The sequence below is a fragment of the Rhinoraja longicauda genome, chromosome 9 (genome assembly GCF_053455715.1).
Source record: "Rhinoraja longicauda isolate Sanriku21f chromosome 9, sRhiLon1.1, whole genome shotgun sequence".
Taxonomy (NCBI): domain Eukaryota; kingdom Metazoa; phylum Chordata; class Chondrichthyes; order Rajiformes; family Arhynchobatidae; genus Rhinoraja; species Rhinoraja longicauda.
This window is the reverse complement of record NC_135961.1, coordinates 29,152,446-29,169,258: the sequence shown is the minus strand read 5'-3', so window position 1 is coordinate 29,169,258 and position 16,813 is coordinate 29,152,446. Positions and strand designations below refer to the sequence as shown.

The 16,813-nt window shown below is 37.2% G+C and overlaps 1 protein-coding gene across 1 annotated transcript in view; it reads right to left on the bottom strand.

Annotated features, from left to right (window-relative positions):
* lrpprc (leucine-rich pentatricopeptide repeat containing) overlaps window positions 1-16,813 on the bottom strand; it is a 124,098-nt gene that overhangs the window by 42,842 nt on the left and 64,443 nt on the right. The window contains exons 19-23 of the mRNA XM_078405013.1: window positions 16,146-16,202; window positions 14,845-14,958; window positions 6,737-6,867; window positions 6,396-6,481; window positions 4,978-5,185 (exon numbers count right to left, since the gene is read on the bottom strand). Of these exons, the coding sequence (XP_078261139.1) occupies window positions 4,978-5,185; window positions 6,396-6,481; window positions 6,737-6,867; window positions 14,845-14,958; window positions 16,146-16,202 (596 nt within the window). The remainder of the gene's footprint in view (window positions 1-4,977; window positions 5,186-6,395; window positions 6,482-6,736; window positions 6,868-14,844; window positions 14,959-16,145; window positions 16,203-16,813) is intronic.

The following is a 16,813-nucleotide window of genomic DNA, read 5'->3' as shown; positions in this document are numbered from 1 at the left end:
TCTCATGATAGATATGTACCTTATACCCTTCTCAAGCCATGTTTACAGTACAGTGAGTGGAATCGTACTGAGACATTCAAATTTTTGTCATTTTGTATGAAGACAAAATTACAGGTTGATTTTTATCTGTGAATAGATGGTGCAACTAAATAAAAGCAACAGACGAGACAAACAATAGAGCACTGCCGTGAAAAGCTTACAGCTGCTATTCAACTGCTTAGCCCCACTTATTCAGTGATGAAGAAGTTTACAATGGAAGACCAAGAGACAGTTCATTTTTATATAATGTAAGGAAACACTGTCGACTGTTGATTTTAATTGCTGTGTGGTAACGTTACGTTAAAAGCTTCAGTTAAGTGGCAATTCATGACAGTTTTATTGATTGAAAAGCTTGTCTTTCGAAGCTGAAAACCTCAGGGAAGGGAGCAAAATAAAATGGGGGATGGTGGAAGAGAAAGAAACTGAAAGCAAAAAGAAACTCTTCCGTAACAAATCCCAATCTGCAAATCTAAATCAGATGTTAGTGTACAGGGAAATCAATTCTACATGGTACAATCAGCTTTGCACAATCATACATTTAAAGGACTGGCTCTTTACTGAGCTAAATGTTTCTCTGTTCATTAGACATAATGAGGAATCTTCAAGGAGACTGGTGTTGCAATTACAACTAATCCTCAAAAAATTAACTGTGTTGAAGGCTTTATAATTTCCCTTGGTACAATTTAGCTGTCACTTACTTTAAAATTTACTCAAACACGCTTTCGAAATAGCTGTAACTTCACATGTCAAGTGCTTTCCAACCAATTAAGTCTAACTGGAAGTCACTGTTAAACAACTGAATGACTAGACAAGATAGCTCATTTCCCTGCTCTTTTGTTCGGAATAATATGCTGCATTTACATTATCAGCCTCAACAGGATTTTCTGACAGGGACAGAAAAAATTGCTAGCGCTGTCCATGCTAAGCACATGAAGCCTGTCATTTACCAATCATCCTTCAAAATGCAATAGCCATGAATGCAACTTAATTACAACCCAATGATCCTTGACGAAAAATCACCTTATCAGTGTCCTGTCTCCGCAAAGCAAATGAACTACTTTTGTCCTTCATCGCCGATGATGCTAAATTCATAATTGCAAAATAAAACGAGTTTAAAAAATAAAGCAAGCTACACTGAAGTCTTCCCTATCATTAGAACACAGTTTGAAATAGGGGGAAGGGAAGGAATACATTTGCAACAACAAAGTTTCTTTTCTGTGCTGGGACTCAGTCGGATAAAAATGAGAAAAAAACTTTAAGGATCAAGTATTTTCAGTGTGAAATACTTGTTCTTACAAATTACTGCCTCTGGTCAAAATATGCAAAGTAGATAGTGAAGGCCATGGCTGTGCTATTAATCCATTGTATATCTGTCAGACTAACGAAATATCTCAAGATATTTACAATAACACTTCGTTCTTAATTAGTCGTGGCTGATAGTTGTGTTCATTTGGGAGAAGCTGGTGTCCTTTCTTTCTTACCTATGCATTTACTTGTGCCCTCCCCTCCCCCATCAAAATATTTCATTAGCAACTACTTAAATATAAAGCCCCATTCTCAAAACAATACTTTGAATGGCATGATAATTTTACTCCGTATACCTTATAGAAGAGAGTAAGCTCAATTGTTTACATTCTGAATTGACACTTCAATCATGCTCCTGAAGTGCTGAGCTGACAGGCTTGACAATCTGAAGAGCTAATTAAGGACAGGAATGTCTAAGCGGAAGAATGGAACACCTCTGCACTTTGTCTATACCCGGCACTCCTAGAACAGAGAGGTGAGCAGTAATCCTGGGCATTTCCTCAATACTGCCCAGCAATGCATCTCAAATCTCCACTTTAGCCAACACCTGCTTTTGACCCAGTGCCACAATTGTTCCAAGCCTCTCCAAGCTGGGACTCTCAACATGAATGCTCTATTCACTCCAGATGCAATTTAATCTCCTGATAAAATGTTGTCACATGTTGCCTGTTGTAGAACTGAACAAGATGTCTGGAAAGATGACTGATTCATTTTATAGTCCATTCCATGTTAACTCCCAGCTAGGATAGGACCATAATTCAGAATAAAACAAACAACTTGGATGTCTGTGATTGATTGCTTTACAATGAATTCCATTGGAAAGTACACAAATGAGTTTATTGAAATACTGCCTCAGATATATTTATTTCTGTCTGTTGTCTTGCATAAGAATGCTAAGTTATGTAGGGTGTAAACTTATCAATGCACCCCTGTGAGGCATTACTTTAAAAGAAACAGAAATATAACAAAACTAAGATGTGTTTGGTTCAGCTGATTACATAAAGAATTGTAGTTTCATTTTCTGGAATTTAGAAAGACATGCACATTGGGTTTCATGTTAACCCTCAGTATGTAATTTTCCTCTTTCCTATTACCTGGCAAAAAAAGTGACTGACTATTTCATATCAAAAAGCACTACCAAAATAATTGTACCATATTGTATCATTGTATCACACAATCCATGTAGCCATGGACATTTACTATCCACTGCCCTCAAAATCGAAAAAAAGTGCATATTTGTGTAACTAAGTCAAAAGATTGATGACGACATAAGAGGAGCCATCTTGAAGGAGTTATTAAAACCGGCCCATGTGAGGAAACTGAATTAATGTCAGTGGATACTGTCATTAATGCAGAGCGGTTCAATGATCATGTCATTTCAATTGTCTATGTAAATTTGTATTGCTCTATACTGCTCGACTTAGCAACATACAAGTTAGTTTCCCCTGAAATTGTCATAAGCTGTCAATCTTTAGATAAGTAAATAGAAATGGAATGAAAATCCAAAATATACGTTTCTAAAATTACTGATGCCAAGATTTTGTGATTAACCAATCAAGCAAAAATCCACTTCAAATATATTACACCAAATCATTAAAATTTCACTTATATTCAAAACAGTAATAAGTTAAAATTTTAATGAAATTGTGTTCTGCTTGCAGGACACTTTCACCCAGTTTGTCATTTCACAAATATATTTAAATGGCAATAATTGTTTTGAAAATTTCCTCCTTTAACTTTAAAGTTAATGAAGTTAACAGTGGATGAAAAGTGCTTGAATCACTCAGTAGGTCAAGTGACATCCTAGTTAGAATTTTGCCTTCCAGCTGAAACATTGACTCTCATTTCCGTTGATGCTGTCTGACCTGCAGCGTATCCTGCATTTTTAATATTTCTTTCGGATTTCTGGCTTTTGCAATTCTCCTGGATTTCATTGATAGTAGACTGTTCCAGTGTATAAACATGCACGTTTTGTATAATACAACCTTTATAAATTTTGAATAAATCAAACTGAAATGTCTTCAAAACAATACTGCTCATCCAAGTACCAAAAAAGATGGCCATGGAAATACTGTATTGGGTTTCTGAAATTGTCCAAAATTCTATAGATTAGCAAATAGCTCCTGTTGACTATGGTGTGGCAAATGTCACCCACTCTTTCAAAAGGGAGGAGAGCAAAAAAGGAAGCTATTGCACAGTAGTAAAGGAAATACTGGAATCTATACTAACGTAATATCAGAATACCTAGAAACTAATAGACTAATAGGAGGATTGACCATAGTTAGTATGAATTTATGAAAGGGAAATAATTTTTAACCAGGCTACTGACCTTAATTGAGAATGTGATTGATAGGATTAATAATGGACAACCAGTAGATGTAGTGGAATGTCCATCAGTCACTTAGGCAAGCAGGTAAATGATCTGGTGACTTTCATAATGTGGTTTTAAGTATGGGAGCAAAAAGTGTCCTAATACAATTATACAGAAGTTTGGAAAGATCACATCTGGGGATTCACATGCAGTTTTGCTCTCTTTACACAAGAAAAAATGTGTTTGCAATAAAGGGAATGCAATAAAAGCTCACCAGACTTGGAATGGTATGAAGAGGGACTGATTAATCTTAACCTGTATACATTGAAGGTTAGGAGGAGGAAGGGAGTTCACATTAAAAAATACACAATTCTGACAATGCTTGGTGTTAGCGAATAATTCCTCTGCTTGGGGAGGAGGAGTGGTCAGGGTTCACAAACAGGGACCAGCCTCAGGATAAAGAGCAGGACTTTTCAGACTCAGATAAGGAGAAATCTCTTCATTCATGGTGTGGTAAAGCTCATACAGCTGGGTTATAGAAGGCAGCTATAGCCTTCTATGCACCCAGAAGGCTGTAGTTGCCAAATCTCTGAACATATTTAAGGAGGAGACAATTAGATTTCTGGCCACAAAAGGAATTAAGGGATCTGAGGAGCGGGTAAGCGTATGGTTCTGAGATAAAGGATCAGCCACGATAGTTTTGAACAACATTGCAGACTTGAAGATCTAAATGATCTACCCTGGCTCCTAATTTGCAATGGTTCTATATTGTTTTTCAACAAAACCATTGCCGGAGGTGAAGGTGGCAATTGGGAGGATTGGGGATCAATTTGTGTAGAAGGTGATTGGATGACTTTGATTTGTACTGTTATGCTACAGATGAGCATTAAAGATTCAGATAAGCATTAAAGATTCAGTGCAATAGCACCAATGACATGAGATTAATTACCTTTAAGTTTTAGCCATAAATATGAAGACATTTAAACAGGGTTTTCTCAACCTTGAGTCAAGCCAGCATCTACATAGCATTGTACAGTTCATGCTAATTCTTAAAACATTGCAATTGCTAAACGAGGCATACAGTTTCTGTCAAAACATCTTAAATAAAAACACGAAAAGATTTTATTAATTGCAATATTCAATTCAGCTCTTAAGTCCCAGCTAAGAGAGATGTTTAGTTGACAATGACAATTGTTCCTCTCACAAAATAAGATATTTTCAAAATAAATATGACTAAAATCAAAGGGACAAGGACAATCCAATGTTTAGCAGCACATTTTGTTTGTTACTAGGTAATGTTGATTTTGATATTTTCAACTTACTGATCAAGAGAGACTGTAATCAACGGTGAACAGAGATTAGCAGTGGGCTTGGCTAACCCCAAATTTACAATGGATTCGTGTAGCTGCTTCACCGTGTCTGCTTCTCCCCTCAAGGCTGCAACATTCAGGATATGGAAGAATGAAGTGATAGTTGTGTCTCGTAGAACAATTTCTTTCTCCTTCATTTCCTTTAAGATTAAAATTGCGTCTATAATGCAAAACATAAAAAGTCCACAGTTAAAATTTATTCAAGAGGAAAACAAACTGCCTTTTTTTCTGGGGAAAAATGGCATTTTAACTAAGCAAGAATGCAAATTCTGGAGTATTATTCAGATTTCAACTTAATTATTACTTGTGTATCTATCCAAGACTACAATTATGCACCACAATGGCATGATTTTATCATTTCTCCGCTACTGTGACTACAAATTATAGGCAGTATCTGTGTGCCCACTCTGCACCATATAACCCTGCACAGCCTGCCCTGTAGCTGCATAATCTCACTAAATGGATGCTTTTATCCTTCAATGATAACATCTGCTAAATCACACTATTGTTTCTCTAGCAGATGGTTTGTCACGAGGCCAGATAATTAAGATGTGTTTACACTGTATTTACATCTACACTAATGGTTTGATACCGATACAGTCTGTTTGCAGAGCCGATACTAATTATCCAGTCTTAGCCGGGAAAGCTTCCTAAAAGTCTATATTTATAAACTAAGGTTCAATAATCTTAACAAATTAGGTCTCCTTTTAGAATAGACATAGCCCATTCACTTACTTCACAAAACCATGCATTGTAGTTTTAAACAATTATGCCAACAAAGTAAATTACTCACTAAGTTCCAATATAATTTTGAAATTGTCAAGAACACATTTTTAAAGAGCAGATTAAAACAGTTTTCTATATATTGCACTACATGAAATTCATTTTAATACACTTTGCCAAAATCAAATATAAAACCATTAGCACAGGTGGGGTAGATGACCTTTGCCACACGTCATGCTGCTCAAACTTAAACAGCATGGCTATGTTAATTTACAAAATACAATGCTGGGCAAAATGCAAGTGCCAAACTTGCCAATACATCACTTTGTAATGGCCTCCAGCATTCAGGTCTAGTGGATGTTGTTAAATGGAAATTATAATATGATATTTTCATAAGCACTGATGGAATATACCAAACAAAAAACAAAAACAGTCTGAAGAAGGGTCTCGACCCGAAACGTCGCCCATTCCTTCTCTCCCGAGATGCTGCCTGACCTGCTGAGTTACTCCAGCATTTTGTGAATACCTTCGATTTGTACCAGCATCTGCAGTTATTTTCTTAAATAAAAATGGAAGTCTCATTCATTTCCAGAGGATGTAAATGTATCATTTAATGTGACTATTTTTAAAGAGGCAAGATAACTTACCTTCCAGTTTACCATGCTTGGCAAGGACCCTCACAAGTGCCAAGTACTTATTTGTATCAAGGCTAGCTGAGGAATCTTTACGGTCCCTTAAATTTCAGAAAGAAAGGGAATTAGTATTTTGCAAGTACTTTTATTTAGTACTCCCATATGTTTTTGTAATGTAATGCCTAACTTCATGTTATATAAATATCAATATATAGCACCTCTCACTTTTAATTTAACCATAGACCAGCTTCTGATTAAGATTTTATGAAGATTTAAATATTACTACTTGTTTAATGCAAGAAGGTCTGAATATCAGCATAAATTAATCTGACATATTTCTGCACTAGTGTACTTACACTTCTCGTTTCAGGTTCAGTGCTTCTTCTGCGTTATCGTGTCGACAGCAAAGATTTATTAGTGCAGCATAGCCACCAATAGTCATGTCCGATTCATACTGAGCTTTCAGTTCTAGGGCTTTTTGCATATTCTTAAAAGAGAAGGAAAATAAAACAGTTCTACGAAAGAGATCTTAACTATACAATACAAAGCTTAGTTTTTCTCTCATGCAAAAACTCTACTGATGTTACAGCAGTTTAGATGCTGTTCAGTAGATTCAATTATTACAAAAGATGAGTTCACACATCCTTAAAACCAAAATGTTGCAAGCAAAACAAATTAGGATAATTATTGAAATGAAATTGAGTAGGCCTGGACAATGTCAAATACATCTCCGAACAATCATTTTTTCCTGCTTCAGTTAATGTATAATGTAGAAAAAATGAATCATTCAATATTAACAACTAATTTGGATAGGCCTTGATTTCTTGGATTGGCGCACCTATGCAGTTATATGATCACACACAAATACAGATCACCAACAGAAGATGGAGCTCGTAGTCATCTTAGCAAGTTGTACAGGCCCTAGTGAGACTGCACCTGGAGTACTGTGTGCAGTTTTAGTCTCCAAATTTGAGGAAGGATATTCTTGCTATTGAGGGCGTGCAGCGTAGGTTTACTAGGTTAATTCCCGGAATGGCGGGACTGTCATATGTTGAAAGACTGGAGCGACTAGGCTTGTATACACTGGAATTTAGAAGGATGAGAGGAGATCTTATCGAAACGTATAAGATTATTAAGGGGTTGGACACGTTAGAGGCAGGAAACATGTTCCCAATGTTGGGGGAGTCCAGAACAAGGGACCACAGTTTAAGAATAAGAGGTAGGCCATTTGGAACTGAGATGAGGAAAAACATTTTCAGTCAGAGAGTTGTGAATCTGTGGAATTCTGTGGAATCTGTGAGGCCAATTCTCTGAATGCATTCAAGAGAGAGCTAGATAGAGCTCTTAAGGATAGCAGAGTCAGGGGGTATGGGGAGAAGGCAGGAACGGGGTACTGATTGAGAATGATCAGCCATGATCACATTGAATGGCGGTGCTGGCTCGAAGGGCCGAATGGCCTCCTCCTGCACCTATTGTCTATTGTCAGAAATTATGGATCTTACACAACCAGAAATGAGGGTTTAAGGAACGATTGGAGTGAACGAGGATTCACCTACAATTCCAAGAAATCATAATCAGAGAAGTTACATAGGACAATATGGGCTGAGGATGCAACAGAAAAAAAAGGAGACCAAAAAAATAGTTTGCCCTGAACCAAAGAACTAAAATAATCTGAGATGCACCCATTTCTGTGTGTTATCTAAAAAAAACTAGGGGTAGATTTAATTAGATAATTTCATCCACAGCAGCATTGAGGAAACTATAATTGTCATCAAGATTCTTGGGGTCAGAAATGGCTTGAGGAACCAAGCAGGGATCCTGGACCTGACAGCTAGTTAATAACCACAGTGTGAAACCTTATGGAATAGGAACAGAATTTGACTTAGAAACAAGGAACTGCAGATGCTGGTTTACACATAAAAACACAAAGTGCTGAAGTAACTCAGCGGGCCAGGCAGCATCTCTGGAAAACATGTATAGGTCATATTTCGTGTCTGGACCCTTCAGGCAAAATTTGATTTACTGTATTCCTCGTTCTTCCCATTTATTGCTTTTGAGTAATCAGATATCATCTACTGGTAAACATGGATAATATCACATAGACTAGGCACCGCAGGAGGGCTCAATTTCTGTGATAATAGCATCCTATCAATGAGGCAGCCCCTTAACTACAAATTTCTGGATAGGCTTGGGATGTCAAGCATTGATGAACTTATCTAGCTATATAATCACACACATTCACAGCAGGTTTATTTCACAAATCAATATGTAGCTATAGTGCCATACAGCATGGAAAGAGGCCCTTTGGTCCAACTCGTCCATGCAAACGAAGAGGCCCCAACTAAGCTAGTCCCATTTGTTTGCGCTTGGTCCGTATCCTTGTAAACCATTCCAATCCATTTACTTGTCCAAGTGTTTTTTAAATGCTGTTCTAGTACCTTCCTCAACTACCTCTTCTCACAGCTCATTCCATACACCCACCATCATCTGAATGAAAAAGTTGTCCCTGAGGTTTGCACTAAATCTTGCCCCTCTCACCTTAAACACGTGTCCTCTTATTTTTGATTCTCTTACCCTGGGTAAAAGATTGTGCATTCACCCTATCTAATCCCCTCATGATTTTACACATTAATCATACGTAGAGGGAACTAGCCACCAAAAATCATGGAATTTACTAACGACTCTGCATGTGGATTTTATGGTTTAGGCTATGACAAAGCAGCAAGAGAAAGTGGTTAAAATGCATGTGGGAATCTGGGTTCTACAAACAGAGAAGAGTATTCTATCTCTTCTCTTAGGTAAATCCTCGAGTGAAGTGCTATCGAGGTCAACATGGAACCTGCAGAGATGCTTGACAAAGCAAGCAGGCGGATAGTTTGTTGCACTCATGTGGACTTATGTTGGAGGATATTAGACTTTTGCACGGTGGTTTTCAGAGGATCCTTAAATCATTTCTTCCATCCATTTGGTAATCTCTTGCAGTGACGTGGCAAAAAAAGGCAAACAGAGGCAAAGAGTACAACATAATTCACATTTATAGTTCAGCCACAACTAGGGTAAAGTTCTGGACTCCATAGTTCAGGAAAGATATCAAGCGGCCACAGACAGTATTTCTGGCATGGTTCCAGAAATGAGAGATTGAAGTTATGAGAATAGACTGAAGGACCTGAAATTGTACTTATAATAGCAGAGATGTAGTGGAGATCTGGACTGTAGTGGAGGTGTTCAAAATCATGAAGAGACTAAACAGAGTATTCAAGATAACTGCTCACAATCAAAAAAAGTCGACAACCAGTGAACAATTAATAAATGTTGTTTCGGAATGAACCGAATGATAGGAAGTTTTTATTAAATCAGTGAGTAGTGAGAATTTAGGGAGAGTAGAGGAGATAGATTCAATCATACTGTTCAAAAGCAAGGGTGATAATACTTGAAAGGAAGTGTGTAAGACTGCAGAGACTGGAATTAGCTACATTGTTTTTACTTAATGCTGGCAGAGACATGATGTGCTAATTGGCCTCCCACACTATTACCTTTCTTTGATCTTGTGTCATTTACAAAAAAATCTCCCTGCACAAATCTGACAGAGAAACGGGATGAGACATTTTTGTGATCAGAGCAACTTCACTCCATTTATATTGACAGACCACCTGTATACAAAATAACTCCCAAATCCAAGCATTTTGCTTTACACTTTCTTCTTTACTGAGTACATTTCAGGGAGAAGGGAATTACATACTTCTGAGTTATAGCTGAAGAATTAAAATTACCGAGGTCATTCCAGCTGAGATTTATTTTAAATTATATATTTTTCATCTAGAGTTCTGCAAATGGTTTTATTTTATTTGCAGCTGTAATGTGAAAATTATGTGCATCTGAATAATTTCAAGACATACTCCCCCTCCACAAACCAATGTGGTTCCATAGGTATTTTAAAAAAATACAACGTTCTGTATTAATTTCAGTATTACTGCTTCCAACATGAAGTAAATATATGTAAATGACATTGGACAAATGCTTCATAGTCCTTGTTTTACTTCCTCAAAAATCTAGCCAAAGTGCTTAGCTCCTCAGCACGTTATTGTACATATAATTGAATGGAACTGTCAAGATATCAAGAATCAGGTTATTAAATAAAAAAGTGACAGCATAATTGATTTACATATCATCGGATATTGTTATGTTTGTTTCTTTGAGAGTCCAGTACAGCTGCAGAGATTTGCTGCTAAATAATCTACTTCCCTCCCTCACTGTTTTTTTCCAGTGTTCACACGCTACCAAATAGTAGTTAGCGTGTAACAGAATACCTGATCAGCAAAATGAACAAATAAACAACATTACAGAGCTTGATGAAAACTGCGAGGATGGAAGATACTTTGAAAGATTATAAATAATTAAGCAAGAAAGGACAAAAGTCTGGAAAGGGTTTATTTTTTGACTGAGATTTCACCATCTTCAGCTTCACTTTCTTTAATAATTCTCCTGAAATGCAATGGCTTTGCTTTTTTTTTGGAGAACAAAGAATGTATATTGTATCATTATACGAGTTATCTGGTTTTCTATTTTGTAAAATTAATATACCCCTAAAAAGACAGGATTAGTCCAACTTTAAGATTGTTTAAAAATGATTTGGAGCCATTTCTATGGATTTCCCAAAATATTTCAAAGGAGTATCAACTAATGCACACGAAGTAACAACAAATGTTGCTTGCGTCTGCTGTGAAAATTCTTACGATCAATGTGAAAAGCGACAGCATTTAAGCTCTTTGGGAACAGGCATTTAATATTTTGAATGAATTGCATGTCTCAACATTGTAACAGTAGTACAATTACTACTGCATTTTTATCGACATGGCGCCTTTTTAAAAAAATGAATGCAAAATGCTTGAAGTTACTCTGGCAAACTGTCGACTTTATAGATGATCAATTTTCTATGCCATCCTCCTAGGTGTTAGCTTTCTAGGCAGTAATCAACAGCTTGCTCATAAACACCTCTATAGATTCAATTTGAACCATAAATAAATCAGAAGTGGATTAATGTTATAAATAATGCTGTGAATAAAAACGATAAAATGCCTCACCAATATTGTTCATTAAATGTCATGCAAGAAATAACAAATTTTATGCATGACTTCCATGTAGTAACACCATATATTTTCAACACTCTGCATTTAACTTCAACTTCATTTCTACTAATGCAACTACTGCAGTAACATGCAATGGAATATTCTCTTTGTTTGTATTCGTTAGCGTTTACTTACAGAATCATGTTGAATTGGCTGTGTAACCTTTGCTACTTCTTTTTGAAGTATTACTATCTAGTCATGATTTGCTGTTCAGTTTCAGGACAATTTGAATATTCTTATGCTCATTGAAGATTTGACCCATGTCAAGGGGTAAATTGGTGAGAAGTAATCCTGGGAAAATGATCAGTGCTGTCTCCCTGCAGTTTAGCTACAATTAATGCTGTAAGCCTGGCTTGCATCTTTGCATTTGAGAAGCTAGACAAAAAAATCAAGTTGTTTTCAATTGGAACAGTAATATTTTAAGCGACATGATTTCTTGTTTAACGATCAGAACAAGAATTTAACGTGCCTTCCGAAATGGGATTTGAGAGGGAACTTTTAAACAGTGAATAAGGAACATTCAATTTTTTTTGCCAGCAGGAAAAGGGCCAAACATATTGCATCTGAATAAAAGTATTTGATCAATTAAATATGCCAAACAACTGAAAATCCTTGAAATACTAACTGTGGATAATTATGAATAGAGCGGGTTAACTTAAAGTGGTGATGGATATTGAACAAAACCAGTGATTAATCAGAAGATAGACAGCAGCTAAATTTATCTCGTCACTAAGTCATTTCTCTGCCCATTTCACTGCTCACCCAGATTTGCAAAAAAGGTTTAAGATTATTTCAGGTCTTCAAGGACCTGAAATAATCTTAAAGTAACTATGTAAAATTAGATTTTACATAGTTACTTAAATTTAGTGTTGATTGGTCAGAGCCATTAGTGTACAGTCAATGTATTACTTGACATAAAAGTCCTGTTTGTTTGTTTCCAATCTGTGGATTTTTTAAAAATGACAAAAAAATAAGCATGGTAAGGAAAATAAAAGTATAAATTGCAAAATCCAAATAATCCAAATAGTGTTCATACATAGTGATAGGAAACAAATCTTGGGAACTCAATGTATTGATTCAAATAGAAAGCATAGAACAATAGTTGTATCAGAACTAGAAAATAAATATATATATAGATATAAAACTTTAACACAATAAAAGAGAGGGGGGGGGGGGGGGGGAGTGTCAGAGAAATCACCACACTCCAAATTAAGCATGGAGATAATCAAACAGCCTATGCTTGAAAAAAAATTGAACAGAAAATGAACAAAAAACCCCAACACCTCCATCCCCCACCGCGAAGGCCTTAAAGCCCTCAGTTTCTTCCTCGACTGCAGAACCATCTAATTTCCCTCCACTAACACTACCCTTCCTAGTCCTCACCCTCAACAACTCCTTTGACTACTCCCACATCCTCCAAGTCCAAGGCGTAGCTATGGGCACCCGCATGGGCCCAGCTATGCCTGCCTTTTTGTAGGGTACGTTGAACGATCCCTGTTCCAGGCATACACTGGCCCTATCCCTGAATATCTCCATTACATTGATGTCTGCATCGGTGCTGCCTCCTGCATCCATGCAGAACTCATGGACTTCATCAACTTCACCACTCATTTTCATCTTGTACTCAAATTTACTTGGACCATCTCCGACACCTCCCTCCCCTTTCTTGATCTCAGTCTCCATCAGAAGAAATAGACTATTGACTGACGTCTATTACAAACCCACTGACTCCCACAATTATCTCGACTACACTTCTTTCCACCCTGCTTCCTGCAAAGACTCAATCTCCTACTCCCAATTCCTCCGTTTACGCCGCATCTGTGCCCAAGATGAGGTGTTCCATACTAGAACATCTGAGATCTCCCCATTCTTTCCCCTCTCCTATCGTAGATAAGGCCCTCACTCATGTTTGCTCGGTACCCCGCTGCTCCGCCTTTGCTCCCCCTCCCCCTCGTCGCAACAGAGACGGAGTCCCCCTAATCCTTACCTTCAAACCCCATCAGCCGTTTCATACAACACATAATCCTCTGAAATTTCCACCACCTTCAACAGGATCCCACCACTAGCCACATTTTCCCATCTCCACTCCTTTCCGCCTTCCGCAGAGACCGTTTCCTCCGCAACTCCCTGGTTAACTCATCCCTTCCCAACCAAACCACCCCCACCCCAGGTATCTTCCCCTACAACCGCAGAAGATGCAACATCTGTTGCTATACCTCCTCCCTCGACTCTGTACAGGGAGTGACAGTCCTTTCAGGTTAGGCATAGGTTCACATGCACCTCCTCCAACCTCATCTACCGTATCTGTTGTCAAGATGTGGACTTTTATACTTCGGCGAGACCAAACGCAGACTGGGCGAATGTTTCGCGGAACACCTTCGCTCAGCCTTCGTGAACCAACCTGATCTCCCGGTAGCTGGACACTTTAATTCTCCTTCCCATTCCTGCACAGACCTTTCTGATCTCAGTCTCCTCCATTGTCAGAGCGAGGCTAAACGCAAATTGGTGGAACAGCATCTCACATTTCGCTTGGGCAGCTTAGGGTATGAATATTGATTTCTCTCACTTCAGGTAGCCCCAGCATTCCCTCTCTCTCTATTCCTCTCCCACCCAAGTCACACTAGCTTCTCATTTTCACCCTACAAACAGCTTACAATAGCCTGTTTCCTTTATCATCGTTACTTATTTGCATATCTTTTATTCATTGTTCTTTATCTCTCCACATCACCGTCTATATCTCTCATTTCCCTTATCCCTAACCAGTCTGAAGAAGGGTCTTGACCCGAAACATCACCCATTCCTTCCCTCCAGAGATGCTGTCTGTCCCGCTGAGTCACTCCAGCTTTTTGTCTCTATCTAAAGGAAAGCACCCCTCTTTACAAGTATGAAAAGTAAATTTGAACCTTTTTCAAGATGATGATTTGATTTGTACAATAGTAGAAATTATAGAATTGAGGAAGTTCGTTCAGGCTGTCACTGGTAATACAACGTTCATATTTTGTACATTCTTATGACTTTGAATCGGAAGAAAAAATAAAATCATCCCCAGCACCCGTAAAATTTTAAATGTAATCGTATTGCTTAGGTCATCTAAAAATTAAAGTAATAATTGCTACGAAATTGTGCTATTACATTGCGCTAGTGTTTAACAAACCGCACATGCTTGTCTAAATGTTGCAACCAATGAAAGCTACAAAAATATGATAGACTGATATTTAAAATTCCATTTAAAATATCAATTTAATTATCTTTTGAGATCTGACAACCATCCATTAAAGATAGATTTTTATGTACATATTGCCTCCATTTTGAATTAGATTAAAAATTGCTTACATTACCTCTGTCCCGCATAGTAATAGGATCAATTGTTTCAATGTTTCTCCAATGGCTTTGTTCTCCATTTTTAGCTCTGCCAATTTTGTTTCCAGGGCAACAATTTTAGCTTCAGCCCCCTGACAAACCAAAAATCATGCATGTCAGAGGTTCTCCACAAATGAAAAATATAGCCATTTGAATCATTACTGCAGATTAAATTATCTGAATTATTAATTTAAACAGTCCTTAAATAGAAACCATTGTACCCCTCCAACATCTGTACTTGAATATTTGTTGTCCTTGTGATATAATTTTGTCACATCTCAAACAACAATCATCAGCGAGTTTATAAAATAAAACATTTGATTTTTTTTGTGGAAAATATCAAATCCTTCCTGTTAAAATGTACACTCTTTTTGAAAGATAAAACAGGTCAAATTTCAAATTCTAGTTTTCTGCTTCAAACCTGGTTGTGTTATGTAAAACATGAGTAAATTTCATTTGGACAATCATTGGCATGTTTTTGTAAATGGTTGCAAGGACTTTGGCATTAAGCTGACAAGAGTTTTAACCAAATGTGTAGGAACTGCAGATACCGGTTTACACAGAAGATAGACACAAAATGCTGGAGTAACTCAGCGGGTCAGGCAGCATCTCTGGAGAAAAGGAATCGGTGATGGTTCGGGTCAAGACCCTTCTTCAGACTGAGAGAAATAGTCTGAAGAAGGGTCTAGATCCGAAATGTCACCTATTCCTTTTCTCCAAAAATGTGCCTGGACCAGAGTTAAACCACTTTTTGTGTCCATCTTAAGTTTTAACCAACTTGGCAGGCAGAGGACGAGGATATTGAAACCGCATGCAAACCAGAGAGTAAAACTAAGTTGAATGCACTCTTACAAACTGAAAAATATAGCATCATGTTTAGGATGTGAATAAATTGCACAATGGCTTTCCAAGGTAGCATATTTTAACTATGATAGTTATACATGATCTCATTGCACTGATTTTCAACACAGCCTCTTTTAAAATGTTCCATTTCCAACCTCAAGACAAGTAATAAATGTAATTGAGATACAAAAAGACTACAGAATACATAGCAAAAAAAAGAGCAGCTGGAGAAACTCAGATTAGGCATCATCTGTGGAGGGAAACGAATAATCGATCTGTTGTGTAGAGACCCTTCATTGAGACTAGATAAACATTCAAACTGAAAAGTTGACCGACTATTTCCTTCCATAAATGCTGCTTGACCTGCTGAGTTCTTCCAGTTACTCTCCTATTTTGATAATAAATACAATTACCACATTCTAAAGTTAGAACTTACTTTTGGGAAATCAGCATCAGACAGCTTATCCTGTTCATCCACCAAAATAATAACATCCTGAAACATAACAATTTTGAGATTTATAAATTGTAATTGGCAGCTTTCATTCATTTTCCAGTGTGATGAGAATAGGAAGGAGCTCAACAGTTCTATGAATACATTTCAAAACTTGCTTTCAAATATGTAAATAAATCAAGCACAATAGAATCACACGAGGAAATGGCAAGTTTCATTTACTTACAACCACCACTTCACCTGGCCCTCCTGGCAAAGTAGTACAAATCTAAATTGATGTAATTCACCTCTTTTTATTTCATTTTCTTAGCCCTTCCTTTCCAAAAAGAAACAGAAATAAATTGTATGTTTGCTAATCTCGAAGCAATTCAGCTGTATTAACTCAATACTGAATGGATACTGGTACAGAGCCAAGAAAAACCTTCAAAAATCACCAACCACACTCAATGGATGAACTACTTGGTTAAAGTGACATACATGTACTCTGCACAGTTTGTGGTCAAAGCACTATATTTAATGCAAAGTAAGCACATTATTGTGAGGGGGGAAATCTTTGGAAGATTTTTTACCCCTCATCAAAGAAGAAAAATAGTACTTTGTCAGCCCTAATTATAGACCTGGTCCTCCATATGCAATATTTTATAAATGCAGAG